Genomic DNA, 18,628 nt, shown 5'->3' on the forward strand with positions numbered 1-18,628 from the left:
CTCAATACTCTGGAGCCCCAGAAAACGGAGGAGGGGGACAGGAACACCCACTCCAGAACGCTGGAGGCTGTGAGGCTGGAGCCTTTCTTAAAGTTTATTCTGGCCCCACCAGATCCCAGAGAGCCAGCAGCTTCCTCTGTTGACTCCGGGGTAGGGGTCGGGGGCTGTAAAGGAGTTGGAGCGAGAGGAGGAGGGTGGGCTCTGGGTGGAGGATAAGGCGGCCTTCTGAAGACCATCTGGTCATCTCGCCTCAGCTCTGCAGCCCGACCTGGCGCTCAGAGAGTAACTCCGGGCGGCTTCTCCTTCCTTTGGCTTTCACATGTCTCCTCCCTTTCCCTGAGCCAGAGAGATCCAGGCGGCGCCGGGTCCCGCTCTCCTACCCCGAGGTGGCCCCTTTCTGGGGCGCCAGAAGGGCCTCAGGCACCCCGAGGTCCTGCCCTGGGTGCCCTCGCTTGGTGGGGGTGGGCGCTGTCTTCCGGGCGGGGGCCACGTGGCCTCGACCGGGCGGGGGGCTTGGCTTTCCCCATGTGAGCCCAGTGACTCAGGCCGCAGCTGTTCCCGCGTCACATGAGGGAGGCTGGAGGCCACTCGGCGGGGGAGGGGGCTGTGGCTGGAGCCGGGGCGGGGCCGCGCGCCGGGCGGGGCCGGAGCCTGGGGGCGCAGCTAGAGAGCCCCTGAGCGGCGGCGGGAGAGCAGCACACAGCCTCCGGGAGCCCAGGTGAGGCCGCGGGGTCCGCGAGGCTGCGGCGGGGAGTGGGGAGGGGGTCACCGGTCGCCCCCAGCTCGGGGGCTCGCCCCAGGCCTCCGCAGATCCGCCGCGCTCCCCGCCGCTCCCAACTTTGCAACTTGGTGAAGTTTCGGAGGCCCGGGACGGGCTGGGGTGCGGCGGCGCCGGCCGCATTTCTGTTCTTCGGTGATCAGAACCCAGGGAAAAGGACCGGGGGGTCGGGCTGGGGCTGAGGAGAGTTTTCCGTGACTGGTTGAGTGAAGAGGGGTGTTTAACACCTGCGGGCTGGAGGGTCGAGGGTGGGCGTTCGGTCCTGGCCGCTGCCGGCGCCCTCGGGTGGGTCCCGGGCCCCCGGGAGGCGGCGGGGCGGGGTCCGGGCTGGGCTGCGGGCGCCCCCACCCTTCTCCTGCGGGTGGAAGAGGGGGCTGGAAGACGTGGATCTGACCGCGGGTTTCCGGGTGGGAGGGGCCGGGAATGGGGGCGGCGCAGGGGAGGTTTCGAGGGCCGGCGGGGAGCTCGGAAAGCGAGATCCCGCCTCGACCGGTTCTGATCCCCCCGCGCGCCCCTCTGTCCCAGGCCAGGCAGCCATGGCTGTGGAAGGAGGAATGAAATGTGTCAAGTTCCTGCTCTACGTTCTCCTGCTGGCCTTCTGCGTGAGTGGGGAGCGGGGCCGGCGGGGGCGCTCTGGCAGGGTGCAGGGCGACCTGGCTCCGGAGGGATGAGGGCTGAGCGGCCAACAATGAAGGCAGCTGGAGACCAGATGTGGGAGGAAAAAGCCCGGGCTACAGCCGAAGCCAGCGCGGCCGTCCCCTCCTCCAGCTTTCGGGAACCTCTGAGGCTGGTTTGGGCCGACAATGGCCGGTCTCCTCCGTAAGCCTTCCGGGCCCTTCCTGTCTGGTGACCCAGCCTCCTCTGATATGGGGCAGTGGGGCAACCAGCCAACTGCCAGTTCTGATGCTATCGCCGCCCCACGCCTCGCCTCGAGTGTGCCCTTGCTCCCCGCTTCTCTGTTCTTTATCTCCCGCCACCCCTTCATCCCTCTTCATTCCCTCATCACCCCTCCGGGCCGCTCGGGGTGGGTAAGGGCTCTGCCCATCTCTTGCTCCAGTCCTGGGCTCCTGGCTTGAGAGGCTACTGTTTGTCCAGGGAGGGACCGGCTACTCTGACCCCTTTAACCCCTTCCTTCTCCCAGGCCCATGAGGCCTGAGGAGCCCTTCTCACAGCTGGTGAGGATGTGGTCGCTGATGAGGATAGTGAGAGGGCAATTCTGGGAGCCCTGGAGGCCCATAGGAAGAGGCTCAAAGGAAGCACTGCTCTGTGAGGCATGTGTGTCCTGGGATTAGGGCTTACTGGAAACTTCTCTTTTTTTGCATTTTGTGAGAAGTTGCTTGAAGGAAGGTGTGGTTCCTCCTGATGGCTTTCTCCCAGAGAGCCTTGAACAGTTTGCCTAGCCCACACGGTGGGGCAAGGATGGGTCAGCCTCCTCTCCCACTGTCAAAAGTTTCCTGGAGGTGTGAGAATCAGTCTCTCTAGAGTGGGCTTAGTCTGTGTCCTGGGTCACCCGCCGCCTTCCACCGTGGGGGGCTGGTGGGTGGTGGGTCTTCCGAGTCCTGACCTGCCCTGCTCCTCACAGGCCTGTGCAGTGGGACTGATTGCTGTGGGCGTAGCGACCCAGCTCGTCCTGAATCAGACTATGACCCATGGGGCCACCCCTAGTTTCCTGTTGCCTGTGGTCATTATCGCAGTGGGGGCCTTCCTCTTCCTGGTGGCCTTTGTGGGCTGCTGTGGAGCCTGCAAGGAGAACTACTGTCTTATGATCACGGTGAGTGGGTGTGGGCCAGCGTGGGTGCCTGGGGCTGCCGAAAGGGCATTTCTCTGGGCAGGGTTTGGAGGGTGGGTGGCTGAGGGAAGCCTTGAATGTTCCTGAGACCGGCAGGGCCCTCCCACCCAGACTCCAAACCTGACTCCTGTCCTTTGCACCTGCAGTTTGCCATCTTCTTGTCCCTTATCATGCTAGTTGAAGTGGCTGCAGCCATTGCTGGCTATGTGTTTAGAGACAAGGTAAGCAGGGAATAAGGGGAAGTCCTTGCCTCAGAGGCCTGGCTGCTCTGGGACCCAGGTGCCCTGAGTCCTGACCTCCACGGTGCTCCTCCCTATTCCCAGGTGAGATCAGAATTTAATAAGGACTTCCGGCAGCAGATGAAGAATTATCCAAAAGCCAACGAGACGGCATCGATCCTGGACAAGATGCAGAAAGATGTGAGTGGCGTTGCTGGGAGCAGGTGTAGGAGAAGGAGATTCTTACCTCCATGTTGAAGACGGAGGGTCACTTAACAGCCTTTCCCCCCATATCTCCACTCTCCCCCAGTTTAAGTGCTGCGGGGCGGCTAACTACACAGACTGGGAGAAGATCCCGACCATGGCCAGTCGAGTCCCTGACTCCTGCTGCGTCAACATCACTAATAACTGTGGGGTTCATTTCGTCGTGAAGGACATCCATACTGAGGTAGGAAGGGGGCTGAGATAGTAGGGGACTTGGGGAAGCTGGGAAATGTTTCAGGAGGTGAGAGGGACCAGGGGTGGAGGTGAAGAAGGTTGGGGCTCTGGGAAACTGGGCACCAGGGATCGGGAGGGAATCTGGTAATGCTGGGGATGGGATGAAAGGGACAGAGGGTGGGGGAGCCAGGTGGGCAGGCAGGGGGGTGTGGGAAATTTCTGACGGGGTCTTGTTTTGTGTGCCTGCCACCCGGCAGGGCTGTGTGGAGAAGATTGCGGCCTGGCTGAGGAAGAATGTGCTGGTGGTGGCTGCGGCAGCCCTGGGCATTGCCTTTGTGGAGGTGAGAGGCACCCTTGGGCATCTGGGAACTAGGGGCAGTGGGAGGGTGCTGAGCAGGGGGCTGGTCTGTGGAGGGGAGCCCTGGTTGTCTCTTGGGTCTCTTGGGTGGGTCTCTGTCTTGCCTCCCTGACTCCTCTTCACCCCCATCTCTCTGTTCTTCTAGATCCTGGGTATTGTCTTAGCATGCTGCCTTGTGAAGAGCATCCGAAGTGGCTATGAGGTGATGTAGGGGGTCTGTCTCTTCAGCCCCCTCATCCAGGGGAGTGGGGTAATATACTCCAGGTTTTTCAATTAAACGGATTATTTTTTCAGACCCCAAAGAGAAAGAGTCTCAGTTTGTCTTAAAAAGTGATACTTTAACCCTTCTCCCTCTTTATCCATGTTCCCATCCTCTGGGACCCTATTCTGTTTGCACCTCTGGGAAAGGCTGGTCTGGGAAAGGCACCTCTGGGAAAGGGTGGGGCGAAAGGAGGATTTTGCTCAAGGCTTTCTTTGGTCTGGCAGTGGATGTGGGGATCCAGAGGAGGTTGAGGCCCACTGCCCTTCCTGTGCTGCCAGGCTCAGTGCTGAAGGGTTCATGAAACTGTCTCCCAAGTCAATGGGATTCCCTACAAAGGTCCTACCTGGGAGAGGCCAGCTACCTGGGAGGCCAGCCTATATCCACTTTCGACATCTTCTCCCCGGCCTTCTGTCCACCTCTGAAAGTGAAGTCGCTCAGTCGTGTCTGACTCGTTGCAACCCCATGGTCTGTAGCCTACCAGGCTCCTCTGTCCATGGAATTTTCCAGGCAGTGGTACTGGAGTGGATTGCCATTTCCTTCTCCAGCGGATCTTCCGGACCCAGGGATCGAACCCAGGTCTCCCGCATTGCAGACGGACGCTTTACTGTCTGAGCCACCAGGGAAGTACTCCCTGCTTCACTAATCCTCAAGGGGGCCTAGCTTCTTTCAGGGTGGTGACAAGTCACTTTTATACCTGTGCAGCCAGTTTATGTCCGTCTTGACTTACTTTATATAATAGAAGAATTTAAGAGGTGGGTGCCTGTTTTTCCATGGAAACCACCCAGCTTGGCTTTGACTCCTCTTCACCACCTCTCCCACACTATTCCCACTCTTGTAACACTCGACTTCAACCTTATTTCACACAGAAAGGAGACATCCAACAGTACCCTCTGGTGGCCACGACTCTAGGTGCAGCTTCAAACACACAAGACTGTCCCCTTGCGCCCCCTTGTGGGTACTAGATGTTTTGCAGGTACTAAACACGCCAGAGACCCTGGAGGATGTCAGGTTAGGTGGTGGTGGTTGTTGAACCCATGTCTCCTGCCTCTCCTGCTTTGGCAGGTGTATCCTTTACCACCGAGCCACCAGGGAAGCCCCAGCCTAGGTTAGGAGTTAAATGGGGTCAGTCTCCCACTGTGCAGCCATGAAATTAAAAGACATTTACTCCTTGGAAGGAAAGTTATGACCAAACTAGACAGCATATTAAAAAACAGAGACATTACTTTGCCAACAAAGGTCCATCTAGTCAAGGCTATGGTTTTTCCAGTGGTCATGTATGGATGTGAGAGTTGGACTACAAAGAAAGCTGAGCGCTGAAGAATTGATGCTTTTGAACTGTGGTGTTGGAGAAGACTCTTGAGAGTCCCTTGGACTGCAAGAAGATCCAACCAGTCCATCCTAAAGCAGATCAGTCCTGGGTGTTCACTGGAAGGACTGAGGCTAAAGCTGAAACTCCAATACTTTGGCCACCGGATGCGAAGAGCTGACTCATTTGAAAAGACCCTGATGCTGGGAAAGCTTGAGGGCAGGAGGAGAAGGGGATGACAGAGGATGAGATGGTTGGATGGCATCACCGACTCGATGGACGTGGGTTTGGGTGGACTCTGGGAGTTGGTGATGGACAGGGAGGCCTGGCGTGCTGTGATTCATGGGGTCACTGAGAGTCAGACATGACTGAGTGACTGGACTGAACTGAACTCCCACTGTGCACCTTCATTTCTGCCCACCCACAGTGTTTTTTGTTTTGAATAATACACATTTATTGAGTGACTGTTTTATGCCAGGCACCAGGCAGTACCAGGGTGGGGGGACAGAATAAATCAGAGTCCTTGCCTTGAACAACCATCTTTTGCTGGAGGGCTGGATTTAGTAGACCGTCTGCGCAGGCTTGGGAAGGACCCAGGCGAGCACAGCATCCACCACGCTGGCTGGCAAGTAGGAGGCTGGCAACCAGAGCAGCTTGGCATCCCAGCCTGGGCTGTAGCGGGTTCTGGGGTGGCGGGCAGTTAGGGCGTGCTCCAGGCACCTGCTCACCTTGGCCAGGTCCGGGTCACAGATCATGTTCATGATGCGTTGCTGCACTCTCAGGTCTGCAGCCCAGTGGACGGTTGCGGTCAGTGTCCCCTGTCCTGCTCCAACCCCCCAGGCCGTGTCGCCTGGGGTTCTCAGTCCCCTCCCCAGTTTAGGGTGTGGGCAGGTTGCCTATGGCTGGGGTGTTCTCCTATGGCACCCCGTTCTCCCTCATCCCCTCCCTGACTGCCCTGCATGTTTCCTCCCAGCAGGCTGATGCGGGCCTGGCCTTCCGGCACCCTTGTTTCCCTTCACGCGCCCCTTCGCGGGCCCAGCTACTCACATTTGGTGAGGAAGGCCTCCCCATAGAGGGCCTGTGTGGCTGGAGGCAGCCGTGCCCAGCAGGCCTGCAGGGTGTCCTCCAGAGTTTCCAGGTTTGTCACAGGGGTTCGGAAGAAGCCAGGTTCCACGATAGAGACCCGTACCCCAAAAGGAGCCACGTCTCGCCTGGAGTGAGGGCAGAGAGAGGTTTCTGGGTTCTTGTCTGTATAGGGAGAGGACCTTCAGGGACATTGTAGGGATGCTGAGATGGGAAAAGGATTTCTGACAGGAAGAGACGTCCCCACTGCCATGGGATGAGGGGCAAGCGGGTCAGAGGGAAGGTGGAGCGTCATTTGCGTTTGTTTTTTGGCCATGTTCTGTCATGCAGGATATTAGTTCCCCGACCAGGGTTCAAACCTGGGCGCCCTGCAGTCAAAGCATAGAGTCTTAACCACTGGACCACCAGGGAAGTCCCAAGGAGGTTTATTTGAGTTTTTCTTCCTTTTGTATGCTCTTCTAGCACCTAGAGCAGGGACCAGCAAACTTCTTAAAGAGCCGGAGAGTAAATATTTTCAGTATTGCCGATCTAAATATTATGTAGGTACTTATATAACTGATTATAGTGTAACTATTTAAAAATGCAAACGCCATTATTAGCTTGTAGGCAGCTGCCTAGAGATCTGGCCCTGGAAGCACAATCTGCCAACTCCTGAACTAGAAGAATCATGTTCCCTAGATTCCAAAACACGGGGTCCAAAGTGCTGGATCTCTGCTGGGGAAAAATTAGACTGGTGTTTGCTGGGGGAAAGTGGGAGTACCCAGAACAGACTACCCAAGTCCAAGTTGAAAGTATATTTCCATGATGGTGATTAAACGAAAATGAAATGACTGAGGCATAGGGACAAAAGTGGATATTGATGCTATTTGCTGAGTGATGGTGACAGAGGAAGGCTTCCTTGAGAAGCGGGCTCAGCGTGAGGGAATCAGAGGTCTGTTCCAAATTCAGGCCCTGTTCCTGCGGTTGTTGAGTCTCCATTGTGCTCTCATGGGACTTTGAACGTTACTGTCTAAATAGGGGCCAGAGGACATGAGGACCAGCCTCTGCAGGTAGGCGTGCCAGTGCCCCCCCCAGTGTGTGGGCTTGGGTGACTGTGGGTATGTTTGTGTGGTGTGCGTGAGTCCCTTAGTCGTATCTGACTCTGCGACCCCACAGACTGGCCCACCAGGCTTCTCTGTTCATGGAATTCTCCAGGCAGGAATACTGGAGTGGATAGACATTCCCTTCTCCAGGGGGTCTTCCGAACCCAGGGATTGAACCTGGATCTCCTGCATTGCAGGCAGATTCTTTACTGTGTGAGCCACCAGAGAAGCCCATCCCCTAAGGGTGTTAACACCTATCCTTACAGGATTTTAGGGAGAATTGAATGAGAAAGTGTTATGTAAAGGTACTCATGCTAAGTAATAGTTATCATTGGTAACAATAACATTAAGAGTGGCATTTTGGGGGCATTTTCTATGTACCAGGCTCTGTTGGAGCCTCACATATACCCTCATTTTACTCACTCATGAGGGAGGCCTCATCGTGATTTAACAGGAGGAACAAACTCGGAAAAAAACAGTAACTGACTAATTTCACCAAGCTCACGAGTGAAAGCTGGGATCGGAATCTTGGAAGTCGAGCCCTAAACTGTCTCTTAAGCCCTAAACTCCACCATGCCATGTGGTGGGCAGCTGCTAATTTGTTGGTTGAGCACGCTCCCCCTGAGTTGGGAGTGGAGTCCCTGCCCCTCTCACCTCAGGCTGTCAGAGAAGGCCTCCAGGCCAAACTTGGAGACGCAGTAGCCCCCTCCATTGGCTGCCAGGCGGCCAAGGACACTGGTGATGTTGATCACTCGGCCCCGGGCCTGCAGCAGCAGGGGCAGCAGGGCGAGGGTGACCCCGATGGGACCCAGTGTGTTCACATTCAGCACCCGCTGGAAGTCCTCCCGCGTTTGCCATGGGGTGGGCCCAATGATGCCAGCCACACCAGCATTATTCACCAGACCAAACAGCCCTGTGCAGGGATGAGAGGTGTGGGGTAGGGGAGGCATTCCCATGGCCCCTCTCCTTCCCGGGGGGATCTGAGCCCTGTTACTCCCCCCACAGTCTCTCTGGTTTCCCACAGCCCCCTGTGTGTGTACACCTCACATGCCTATCCTCGTGGCCCCCGCCACACTCACCTGTTTTCCCAACATGCGTTTCCACCCACTTGGCTGCCTGCCGGACGCTCTGGGGATCTGTGACATCCAGCAGGGTGGTGTGGAGGCGGGAGGAGGCGACCCGCTGGAGGTCCTCCGCCCCCGAGGGTGTCAGGCAGCTGGCCAGGACTCGGAAGCCTCTCTGGTCCAGCCTCAGAGCAAGGAGCCGCCCAAAGCCCGAGTCACAGCCGGTGATGAAGATAAAAGCATCGCTGGCCGGCAGGCACTGCCGGTCCCTGAGCAACCACAGTGCTGCCCAGAGCAAGACACCCAGCAGCAGAGGCAGCCACATGGCTGGAGCCCAGGTGACCTGCAGGTGGCAGCCGAGGCTGGGCCGGGGAACGTTTCTAGCTGACGCTGGCCCGCCAGCCCTCACCCCTCAGATCCTTGCCTAGCTGGAAGTCTCTGGTTTGAGCAAATTGACAAATTACCTGCTTGGCAGATAACCTGCAGACAAACTATGGTTCATCTAAGTAAAGTGAAGATCTGGGCAGACCCTGTATCTGTGGGTAACTTAACTGAAAGGTCATGAGCTGGGTCCTGCGCAGACCAGCTGCATGGGGGCAGAGGGATCTTGTTTGTTGTCGCCTCTTAGCTCCCACTAAACCAGCTAAGCCCTGTTTTTGGAAACACATAAGGGACCCCTGCATTCTAGTCCTGGTGGCTCCAAACTTATTGTGTGAGGCTGAGCACTGCCTTGTGTCTCTGAACTTGTTTTCTCATCTACCAAGTAGGGCTAACGCCCAGCATGCCCACCAGGGAGCTGTGGAGGATCAAAGGGGATAAAGTGTGAGGGGACACAGGCCAAGCTTTAGGCTTTAAGTTATCAATATCACTAGTCTTCTCAGAGCCACTGCCCCTCCCCTCCCCCCAGCACCCTGCTTACCTCCTCAGGGGAAAGCTGTTGGCAGGTACTACAGCACCTGAAGCTGCTCCTTTTGTTTTGCTTGAGAAACTTGTGGTCCAGGTCTTCCCAGGCTCCCACACTAGCTACAGCTAAGGCCAAAGTCCGTGGCGGGTGGACTGGGTGCCAGAAGTATTAAGTGCATGTGGGGCTGGCGGGGGCGTGGGGGAGGAGGAGCCAGGGAAGCTGGGCCTGCGGGTTGAAGCCAGGGCTTGGCACCGGCCAGGAGCGCCCGGCTCCCCCCTTTGCTTGGTCTTTTCTAGTGGGGCTTCCTGGCTCTCTCTGTCACGGATTCTTAAGACGAGGGTATCTGTCCAGGATGGCAGCTGCCCCGCTCTGTCAGTAACCTTGGACCTATCATTCCTCCCCCTCCCTGCCCTGAAGTGCTCCCACACCCAAGAGTTAATCTCCCACCCGGTCCAGACTCATGACACTGCTTAGCACCAGGCTGGGAGAGGCCGTGAGCACGAGGAGAGGCAGAGAGCCAGAGCTGGACCAGGCCTGCTCCCTGTCTTGTTTCTCCTCTGCCAGAAATGGAAGTCCTGGGTTGGGGCCCACTGCCCTCCTCTGGGGAGGGGTGGTGAACTCCCACCTTCAGCTAATCCGGAAGGTACCTGCAACAGGTACCAGGCCCGAGGAGGAGAAGAGAGTTGAGACTGTAACAGGAAGCTAGTTCCAGTCCCTACCCAAAAAAGACACCCAAAATTTTGGTAGTGTCTCTTAAGAGGAAGAGCCTTTGAATCTTCCATCCCTGCCCCCCCCTACACTAAGCTAGTAGTTCCTAGAGACAAACACGGAGAAATGGAGGCTTGTGTTTTATTCATGGGCTGTCAGCCTCCCTCCTGCCCACCTGGGGCAGGTGGGAGGAGTAGGGGCAGGGAGAGCAGGCAGGCTAGGAGGGGGCCGACTGCAGCTGCCCTTTGTAGACGTACTCCAGCGCAGTGGCAATGGTGCGCATGTCCAGCTCGATGCTCCGAGCCCAGTTCTCCACATCCCCAATTTCCTGGAAGGGAGGGGGCGGGAGCCCAAGAGTAAGGGTGGGTGGGGTGTGGCTCCAGGGGCTGGATGGGGGCACATTCCATCCATCCCCTAGAAAGGGCTTTGCTTGGACCCTCCAGCTGCTTTTACCTCTTCCTCTAACTTCCGTGGCACTGAGGCCACAGAATTCTGGGCTTTCTGGGACTGCCCCCACTTCATTCTTAACCCCAGCCCAGAGGGGAGCCCCTGAGGGGTTCATAGGATGAGGGGTTCATAGGATGAGTCAATGGGGTCATAGGATGAGGCTGGTGAGGCCGGCAGTGTGGCTTACCTTGAGTGCCTGGTTGAAGTTCTCCACCATCCCGATCCACTGGCCTGTCTGCTTGGCAAACTGGGCTGCCTGGACCTGCAGGGTCTTCACCTCATGGTCAAGCTTCCTCTGGTTCATGTAGGCCTGGGCCACACTAGAGGTTGGAGGAGGAGGGAGGCCATCTCACCCAGCTGGTGGGGAGTGGTCTCCAGAACTAACATCCCAGGGCTGCAGCAGTAGGCTGTTCAGGAGTCACGCTGGAGAAAACCTTGGGATTTCGGCCATTCCTGGATGTAAGGCAAGTGACTACGAGTGCACGCAAGTGAGCCCGGTCCCTTCCTTCCACTCCCAGGATTCCCAGGAGAGTTAACTAGATACAGACCATTTCCTGCCCCGAAAGGAGCTCCCAAAGCTGGGGGAGAGAAGGGAGGGTGCACTTGGTTGGTGGGGGTGGATGGGGTACCACTGGGGAAGAAGCTGGGAGGGAAAAGGGGCTGTGGGGAGGCTGGGAAAATCCAGCAGCAGGGACACATCTGGCAATGATTGGGAGGGCAGGGATCGGTGCAAGAAGTTGGGAAGGGAAATTGGGCCCCTCCCTGAATCCGGGGTGGGATGGGAGAGCAACCCCCTCCCCAGGAACTCAGGGTCAAGAGAAGACATCCCAAGGGCTGCTTCCTGGCTCTGTCTCTCTCCCAGTCATCCTTTCGCCCACACAGATGAACGAACACACACGCACTCTCTCTTCCTTCTGCTCTAGGCAATAGTCTTTCTTTTCTCCTCAATCACGGTTCGCTGCAGTTCCATTACTGCCAAGGGGTTGGTATCCCCAGTCCTCTGCCTCCTCACCCCCACCCCCGCAATAATTGTGCAGCAATTGTTCTCCCTAATTGGTTGAGGAATCTTTCATCCTCCACCCCAAAGCTCTAGGTCAGCTGGTAGACTCCACATCCGGTGCCCCCACCCACTGGAATCTGTGGGGGCTGGAGGGGAGCAAGGGGGTTGGTGGGGGGGGGGTGGTTGTTCCAGAGAGTGGGAAGGACACCTGACAGGGGCTGAGATAGACTGAGCCTTTGTTTTCCTTTCCCGGGAATGAGAGGAGCTGTGGGCAGCAACACAAAAGGCTTTCTAATCTGGCTTTGGCTTAGCTGCCCTCTAAGCTGGACATAGGGTGGCCCCAAGCAAAGAGAAGTGGGAGAAGCCTAGGCCAACCTCACAGCAGAGCCCAGGAGGCGCAAATGTGGGAGGGAGGGAAGGCGTCGACCCTGTCCCTTCTCTTTGGGAGACAGCTGGGTCACAGTGCGGGGTGTTATAGGAGCTGAAACAGGAATCGCAGGGGGCTCCCAATGCTTCAAGTTTCCCCTGGGAGCTCCTGAAATCCCCATTTTTCCCACTGACCTCCTGCTTTCTCTCATTCACACTGAGTGGAGGGGGAGAACTGGAGGGGGGATCAGAGGTCCCAACCACAGCCTTCTCTTCCCCTAATCTTCCTGAGATGAGCAATGAAGATGACAGTCCCTGCCTGGCTCACTTGGGTGACTCAGCCTCTGAATTCACAACCAAGCTATTCCACTTGCCCTGGGTAGAAGCTATCACCCTGCCTCCTTTCTCCCAACAGATGGCCTGGCTATCAAATCATCATCTCTGCACTTTTCTGGGTCACTTGGGGTCAAGAGGCAATGTTCTCTACTCCTTCCCATGTATCTGGTCATTACTGGCATCCTTACTTAGGATGGGAGCAAGGGGTGGTCTCTGGAGACCTGGAAGGATGGGGGAGTGTCAGCCTGGCTCTGTGGTGGCTCCTGGCATAGGTTCTGCCCTCACCCTTACCAGCTGTGTCATCTCTTTCCTGCCAGTTGCTCTCCAGACTTGCCAGAGGGTGGGAGGTGCAGAAGGAGAGGGTGGGAAGCTGTGGGGAAGGATGGTGCTCTCCCTCCCGCTGGAAGTGACAGCTGGACTTGGAGGGGTGAAGGGATGAGGCCAGATGGCATCAAGTCGTGAGCACCAGGGAGGTTATTGTTGGGAAGGGGAAATCTGGCTGCTTCTCCACCGACCACAGCTGCTCCCCCCTGCCCAATGTTAGGGGTCAGAGCTGACTCAAGACTTTCTCCATAAAAGTTAAGCTGGGTGGGGGAGGGTAGGGGAATGAGAGGAACAGCTCATCCCCTCAGGAGCAGACTGAAGGCTAGGCCAGGGCCTAAACTTGGGTGGAGGGGTGTTCCTGTTGATGGGAAGAGGTTCATACCCCACATTGAGGTGATCGACCAAAGCTTCTGTCAGGCAGGTCGCTGCAGTGATGGCCTCTCGCCTTCTCTTCTCTGGGTGGAAGGGGAAAAGGGATTAGACAGGAGACTTGTTTTCTTGAGGAGTGATGCTTAAGGTTTCCCACCCATTCATTACTATTCTGCTAGCTATGGGAACACCTCAAGTCATTCCAGAGTGCCAGAGCTGACAGGGCCTTGCAAAACATAAGCAAGCCCTTTCATTTTCGAGGTGAGGAAACTGGTAGCCTGAGAAGGGAAGCGATTCGCCCAGGGACGCTAACGAGTCCTTGGCAGCGACCAGGACTCCAGACTCTCAGGCACATTTTCCCCACTGGTTTGGCCTAAAGGTTGGTAACTCTGGGGTTCCCAGCATGGATTCAGGACACAGGGGCCCCATCCCCATTTCGGCAGTTTCAGGCCTCCAAGAATCCCAGTCCTGTCGGGTCCTCAACACCCTCCTCTCTTCAGGAGGTTTCCTTCCCACTTCCAGGACGAGCGGCCCCCTAGACCAATCGGCACAGCGTTCCGTGAACAGGGGGCGGGGCTAGGATACTGCGGCCACAGCGAGGGGGACGTTGCCTAGGGGGACGCTACTGCTGCTAAAGGGACCAGAGCCATTGGCAGGGGAACGGAACTCCCCCCCAACCAAAGCTCCTGTAATTTCCTCTCCTCCAAGCCCGCTCCCTTCCCCGGATCTGGGCCGTTACTTGAGATCCAGGCTCCGGGCTGAGGCTAGGCCGCGGAGGGAGAGAAAACGGCGGGCTGGATACTCGGCTTACCCTGCAGCTCTTTGCGTTCATTCTGCTTGGCCTGGTGTTCTTTCAGCAAGCGGGACAGCATGGTCGCGGCGGGCTCGGGGCAGGGCGTGCCCAGCCCCCCTCCGACTCGCGGAACTGGAACTCGCCGCTCGGCTCCCGCGGGGCCGGGGTCACGTGGCCGCAATGTCACGTGAGGCCCGGAACCGCCCTCCTCTTGAGACCTGGGGTGATAAGGTAGAGAGGATCTTGGCTGGGAAGGGAGATGATAGTAGGGGCAGGTGAGCTCTTGTCTTTATTGGGAACTCACTTTGGGAAGTGTGGGGAGACTTTTTCTTTAGTACTCTGATTGCAGAACAGTTTTCAATCTCCTTTGAAAAGGTTGTTGTTGCCAGGCTGTCTATCATGATTCGGTTGTTGGGGGAGCAGAGGTTCCCAGGACTAATTGAAATTCTTTTCCTTCCCTGGCCTTTTCCTCCTGGCAGCTCTGGCCGGTTTTCAGTGAATCCTCAGCTCCTCCCTCTAGAGGGGGAATGCTGTCCTCTTCAAGCCCTGTCTCTTCTCGCCACCCCGCCAGAGTCCCTCAGCGTTTTAGGCATTTCCAGCGGCCTCCTAGGGAGCTTTGCTAATTTGGCTGGCTATGTGTGGTGAATGTGCCATTCCATCTCTGTCCTTTTGTGGTCAGGGAATGCGAGCCCATTTATTTCAGTCTTACCAGCACAACAAGTGCTGCTGCCAAAGTAGAAGGTAAATTATATAACACCTCTCTGAACTAAAGAAGTGTTTCTGGGATTAACCCCAACGAGAAAAAATTATAAACATCACCAACACGTGCTCGCTCTTACAACATTCTCTCTTGGTGCCCCGTACACCGACATGCTGGGTGGCTTTGGGCAAGTTGCGTATCCACACTGGGTGTTGGTTTTCTCCTTAGTAAAATTAGAAGATTGGATTAAATCAGCGGTTCTCAGCGTAGCCAAACATGACTCAGTTGGGGAGGTTTTAAAAAATATGCCTTGGTCCGTGACCAATCTCTGAGGGTGGAGGCCTGGTACAAGTATTTTTTAGAAAGTTGTTCAGGTGAATGTAATGTGCCCCCAAGGTTGAGAACCACTGCACTAAACCATATCTAAAGCTGTTTTCAAAACTTTGGTGTTCTCTCACTTCAGTTACATGGTTGAAAATTGACTTCATTATATGTACTTGCAGGGGGAGGAGAAATGGATGCTGACTGATTAGAATAGAACATTCTTGAATTTCTGAGTCAGAGTTGAAGATTACTGATCGGTTCATTCAACTCTTTGCGGAACAGCATCTTAAATCCCAGGGAGCTGCCCAGCTGTCAAAGGATTAGTGAGTGAAGTGGTTAACTGGCAGCAGAAAGCAGAACATTAAGTGTCAAAATAAAAACTCTGAATAAAAAGTGTTGGGTACTGGGACTTCCCTGGTGGTCCAGTGGCTAAGACTCCGTACTCCCAATAAAGGGGGCCCTGGGTTCAGTCCCTGGTTGGGGAACTAGATCCCGCATGCCACAACTAAGACCTGATGCAGGCAAATAAATAAGTATTAAAAAAAAAGTGTTGGATATTGTGTTTGTCTGTGCTTATTATATTGATACTTCTTTAACAACATCTCCTGAGTACTTAATACCATGTGTGAATCACTACATGTATTATTTCATTTAATTCTGAGAATAGTCGTGTGAAGTATAACAATGTGCAGATGAAGAATCTGTGGTATAGAGCAGTGCAGTGATAGAGCACATAAGTGGTTGAGCTAGGATACAGAGCCGGGTTATCTGATGCCAGAGCTTGAGTGTAACCACTGTACTATACTGCAGAAACCATGGGAAAGACCCCAGCAGGGGGAGGCCCAGAGCACTTTGGGGGACAGCTCCCTGTCTCTTGTCACTATGCCTCTGTATGCCTGTGGAGCATCAGTTGAAGGGAATACCAGCAGGGGAGGAATGTTTGGGAAGAGGCTCCACTCCAGAGAGGAGCTGATCAATAGAAGCGGGAAGAATGAGAGCACTGCAGGGCAGCCTTGCCAGTCCTCCCCCCTTCTGGCTTTTGCTTCCAACTGCAGTGAGCAAGCAAATTGGAGGCAGACTGGAAGATGCCTGGTGCCTCACTCCCCAAGCTGGGAGAGAAGAGCAGAGGTTGGAAGGGGTGGCAGAGAATGGTGACAAGTGGACCTGTGAAACAGAGGGCAGGGGCTAATGAGGGGGGTTGGTGTTGGGGGTTTCAGTGGTGAGTCTGTAATTTAAGATTAGGATGACTCATGGTGAGTGCCAGGCCCATCCTGTGTTACCCTCACCCCCTTGGCACAACCACCTGACATTTTCATAATCGGTATAGAGACTGCCAGGGCTCTGCAGACATCAGCCCCACCCTCCTTTCCCACACACTGACTGTTCCTTTGCCCTAGAGCTGAGCAGAGGACATGGGTACCTGTATCTGGGGACTCCAGCTGATCTCTCCAGGGTCTTCCTCCACCTACTCTTTATCTGGGCCCCTGTGGCTCACTGTCTAATGTCAGTCTCTACTGTTGTTGAGGCTCAGCTCCACCTGCCCTTGGTAGAGATGGACACAGGCAGCATGCATAGTAGGAAAATGACCCTTGAAATCTGAAATCTCTTTCTGACCTACCTCTGCTTACACTTTCCCACCCAGATTATTTTTCCTCTTAGAATCAGTGAATGTGCCCCCATATTCCTTTTGTCCACTCATTTCTCGGTTCTTCTCAGGCCTCTCTTTCAGAGCTTGCTTTAATTAGCAAGCTTCAGGCTGACTGGCTGGGCCAAGCCTTAGGGCCGGAAGCTGCTGAGTAGTTAGGGATTGGGTGAGGACTGAGGCAGGACATGGTGTGAGTGGAGAAGGCTTCTCATACTGGGAAATCTGGCTGGGCTTCAAGAGGGGACCGTTGGTGGTGTGGCTGAGTTCCAAATGTTGGCCTGAGGCCAGTGCTCAGAGAAAAGGGGCCCAGTCTAAATGGCTCACCGTGGGAAGGGATCTCCCAGTCCTTCTCCCCAGGACACAAGGGGTTTCCTTGGGATCTTCAAAGACCAGAGCGGTCAAGTCATTTCCCCACTGACTGCCCTCAATCACATGTATAGCCTTTCTCTCCCAGCCACGCCCATAGTTCAGACTTTGGCTACAGGAGACATTCAGAGGCCCGCAGAAGGATTCCAGTGCTGGAGAGGTGGGTGGGGTGAGAAAGTCCTCATGTTGTCTATGCTGTGGAGGAAGAGGCTGACCCTGGGACATCTGCTCCAAGGCTCTGTTGCCAGATGAGGTGGAGGGAGATGTTAACCCCGCAGTGTGTGTTCTGGAAGTGTCTGCTGCTCACCTAGAGATGGCAGCTGGGCAGTGTGTGGTCTGGGGGAGCTGAAAAATAGGGAGCCCAGATGGAGGGCAAGGGGTTCTTAGAGGGGGGAGGGGCTGGCAGAAAATGGCAAGAGTCTTTGCTGGATCTGGACATTTATAAAGTTTTAAAAATGTTTTGATATTATTTTGAAATCGTTGTAGACTCAGAGGAAACTGCAAAAAGTAGTATGTGAAATCCTGTGTATTCTTCACCCAGCTTCCATCAGAGGTGACACCTCATATAACTGTCGCACAATATCCAAACCAGGACTCTGACATAGATATTATACAGTTAACTAGGCTATAAGCCTATTCGATTTTCCCCAGTTTTTTTTTTAACATGCTTTTATTTATAATTCAATGTAATTTTATCCCACAGATGGATTCCGTAGCCACCACCAAAATTAAGTTACAGAACTCTCCATCACCATGAAGGAACTTTCTGTACTACCCTTTTATATTCACACCTCCACTTCCCCATCCCTGTCCCCTGACAATCACTAGTTTGTTCTTCATCTCCATAGTTTTCCATTTTGAGAATGTCATGTGAATGGAATCATACAACATCAGCATTAGTTTTAATTTAATGAATTCCTGAACTCCGAATTCAAAAGAAAGGTTCGCTGGCAGATTATTTATTTGAATATTAAGCTTCTTCTGTCCTCTGGATTCCTCCGGCTTCTTCATTCCCTCCTCAATCTGCAATGCTGCTCTCCACTCCAAATCTGGCCTCATTTCTCCTTTAGGGAAAATCTACACGTCTAAATTTACTAGGCTGGTCTGGGACTCTTGCGTGTTCCCCGCCCTCCCTTGCCCCACTATTTATAGTCAGGCTAATTTTGGGTGGCCTCTCTCTCTCTTTTCTTTCCTTCTCCTTCCTCCTGTGGCGGGTGAGGTGACTTCTCAAATATTTGGGCAGAGGAGGTCAGAAGCAGATTCTTGGCATCTGATCTCAACCTCAGATTTAGCAAGAATCAGCAGAGTAGAGATGGAGGGAGGCAGGAGCTGCAGGTGGAGAGAGGGAGGCATTTGGGGCTCTAAAGGCATTTAAAAAAAACTTCTATTTATTTTTAATCAATTTATTTTTTAATTGAAGGATAAATACTTTACAGAATTGTGTTGGTTTCTGCCAAACATCAACATGAATCAGCCATAGGTATACCTTTATCCCTTTCCTCTGAACCTCCCTCCCACCTCCTTCCCCATTTCACCCCTTTCTGTTATTACAGAACCCTGGTTTGAGTTCCCTGAGTTATACAGCAAACTCCCATTGGCTATCTATTTTGCATATGGTAATATAAGTTTCCATGTTACTCTCTCAATATATCCCACCCTCTCCTTCCCCCCACCCCCACCCCTCTAAAGGCATTTTGACCCCAGTTGGATGATATTTAGGCCAAGTGTCAGGAGTCTGGGTTCCATCTGATTTTACTCTTTTGCATGCTCATATCAGCTCTTCTCCAATGTCAGGGCTCTGAGATAGAAAAGGGATGCAGAGGGCATGTCTGGGGGATGATAAGAGTAGGATCTCAGGGCCACTCTGCTGTGTTACCTGGAGAGCACCTGTTTAGAGGTATGCTACTCCCCTGGAGGGGATGGATACAAGTGTAGTGTTGCCAAGATGGAGGCACAGACTCTCAAATG

The 18,628-nt window shown here is 54.6% G+C and overlaps 3 protein-coding genes across 3 annotated transcripts; 1 reads left to right on the plus strand and 2 right to left on the minus strand.

The window, feature by feature from the left end:
• Window positions 1–627: 627 nt before the first annotated feature.
• On the plus strand, window positions 628–3,866 carry CD63 (CD63 molecule). Its single transcript, XM_068970927.1, has 8 exons — window positions 628–718; window positions 1,304–1,380; window positions 2,361–2,549; window positions 2,714–2,788; window positions 2,891–2,986; window positions 3,096–3,233; window positions 3,481–3,564; window positions 3,727–3,866. Exons 2-8 carry the CDS (start codon window positions 1,315–1,317, stop codon window positions 3,790–3,792), a joined length of 714 nt encoding a protein of 237 aa, XP_068827028.1. The 5' UTR covers window positions 628–718; window positions 1,304–1,314; the 3' UTR covers window positions 3,793–3,866.
• A 1,800-nt stretch (window positions 3,867–5,666) lies between these two features.
• On the minus strand, window positions 5,667–9,491 carry RDH5 (retinol dehydrogenase 5). The gene is made up of 5 exons (XM_068971911.1): window positions 9,298–9,491; window positions 8,394–8,816; window positions 7,969–8,227; window positions 6,197–6,360; window positions 5,667–5,933 (listed from the first exon to the last, which is right to left on the minus strand). Exons 2-5 carry the CDS (start codon window positions 8,701–8,703, stop codon window positions 5,710–5,712), a joined length of 957 nt encoding a protein of 318 aa, XP_068828012.1. The 5' UTR covers window positions 8,704–8,816; window positions 9,298–9,491; the 3' UTR covers window positions 5,667–5,709.
• A 642-nt stretch (window positions 9,492–10,133) lies between these two features.
• Window positions 10,134–13,782, minus strand: BLOC1S1 (biogenesis of lysosomal organelles complex 1 subunit 1). The gene is made up of 4 exons (XM_068971795.1): window positions 13,644–13,782; window positions 12,846–12,918; window positions 10,625–10,757; window positions 10,134–10,318 (listed from the first exon to the last, which is right to left on the minus strand). Exons 1-4 carry the CDS (start codon window positions 13,702–13,704, stop codon window positions 10,208–10,210), a joined length of 378 nt encoding a protein of 125 aa, XP_068827896.1. The 5' UTR covers window positions 13,705–13,782; the 3' UTR covers window positions 10,134–10,207.
• Window positions 13,783–18,628: the final 4,846 nt, after the last annotated feature.

Source organism: Capricornis sumatraensis, chromosome 4, assembly GCF_032405125.1.
Source record: "Capricornis sumatraensis isolate serow.1 chromosome 4, serow.2, whole genome shotgun sequence".
Taxonomy (NCBI): Eukaryota; Metazoa; Chordata; class Mammalia; order Artiodactyla; family Bovidae; genus Capricornis; species Capricornis sumatraensis.

Bases quoted from the DNA above. Each gene is read 5' to 3' on its own strand.
- CD63 (XM_068970927.1), top strand. From the start codon at position 1,315: ATGGCTGTGGAAGGAGGAATGAAATGTGTCAAGTTCCTGCTCTACGTT. The intron at 2,550-2,713 runs GTGAGTGGGTGT...TTGCACCTGCAG, and splicing joins ACTACTGTCTTATGATCACG to TTTGCCATCTTCTTGTCCCT. The intron at 2,987-3,095 runs GTGAGTGGCGTT...ACTCTCCCCCAG, and splicing joins TGGACAAGATGCAGAAAGAT to TTTAAGTGCTGCGGGGCGGC.
- RDH5 (XM_068971911.1), bottom strand. From the start codon at position 8,703: ATGTGGCTGCCTCTGCTGCTGGGTGTCTTGCTCTGGGCAGCACTGTGG. The intron at 8,228-8,393 runs GTGAGTGTGGCG...ATCCCTGCACAG, and splicing joins AACGCATGTTGGGAAAACAG to GGCTGTTTGGTCTGGTGAAT. The intron at 6,361-7,968 runs GTGAGAGGGGCA...CCCTCACTCCAG, and splicing joins GCCTTCTCTGACAGCCTGAG to GCGAGACGTGGCTCCTTTTG.
- BLOC1S1 (XM_068971795.1), bottom strand. From the start codon at position 13,704: ATGCTGTCCCGCTTGCTGAAAGAACACCAGGCCAAGCAGAATGAACGC. The intron at 10,758-12,845 runs GTATGAACCTCT...TCCAACCTCTAG, and splicing joins GTCGATCACCTCAATGTGGG to TGTGGCCCAGGCCTACATGA. The intron at 10,319-10,624 runs GTAAGCCACACT...CCTCCCTTCCAG, and splicing joins ACTTCAACCAGGCACTCAAG to GAAATTGGGGATGTGGAGAA.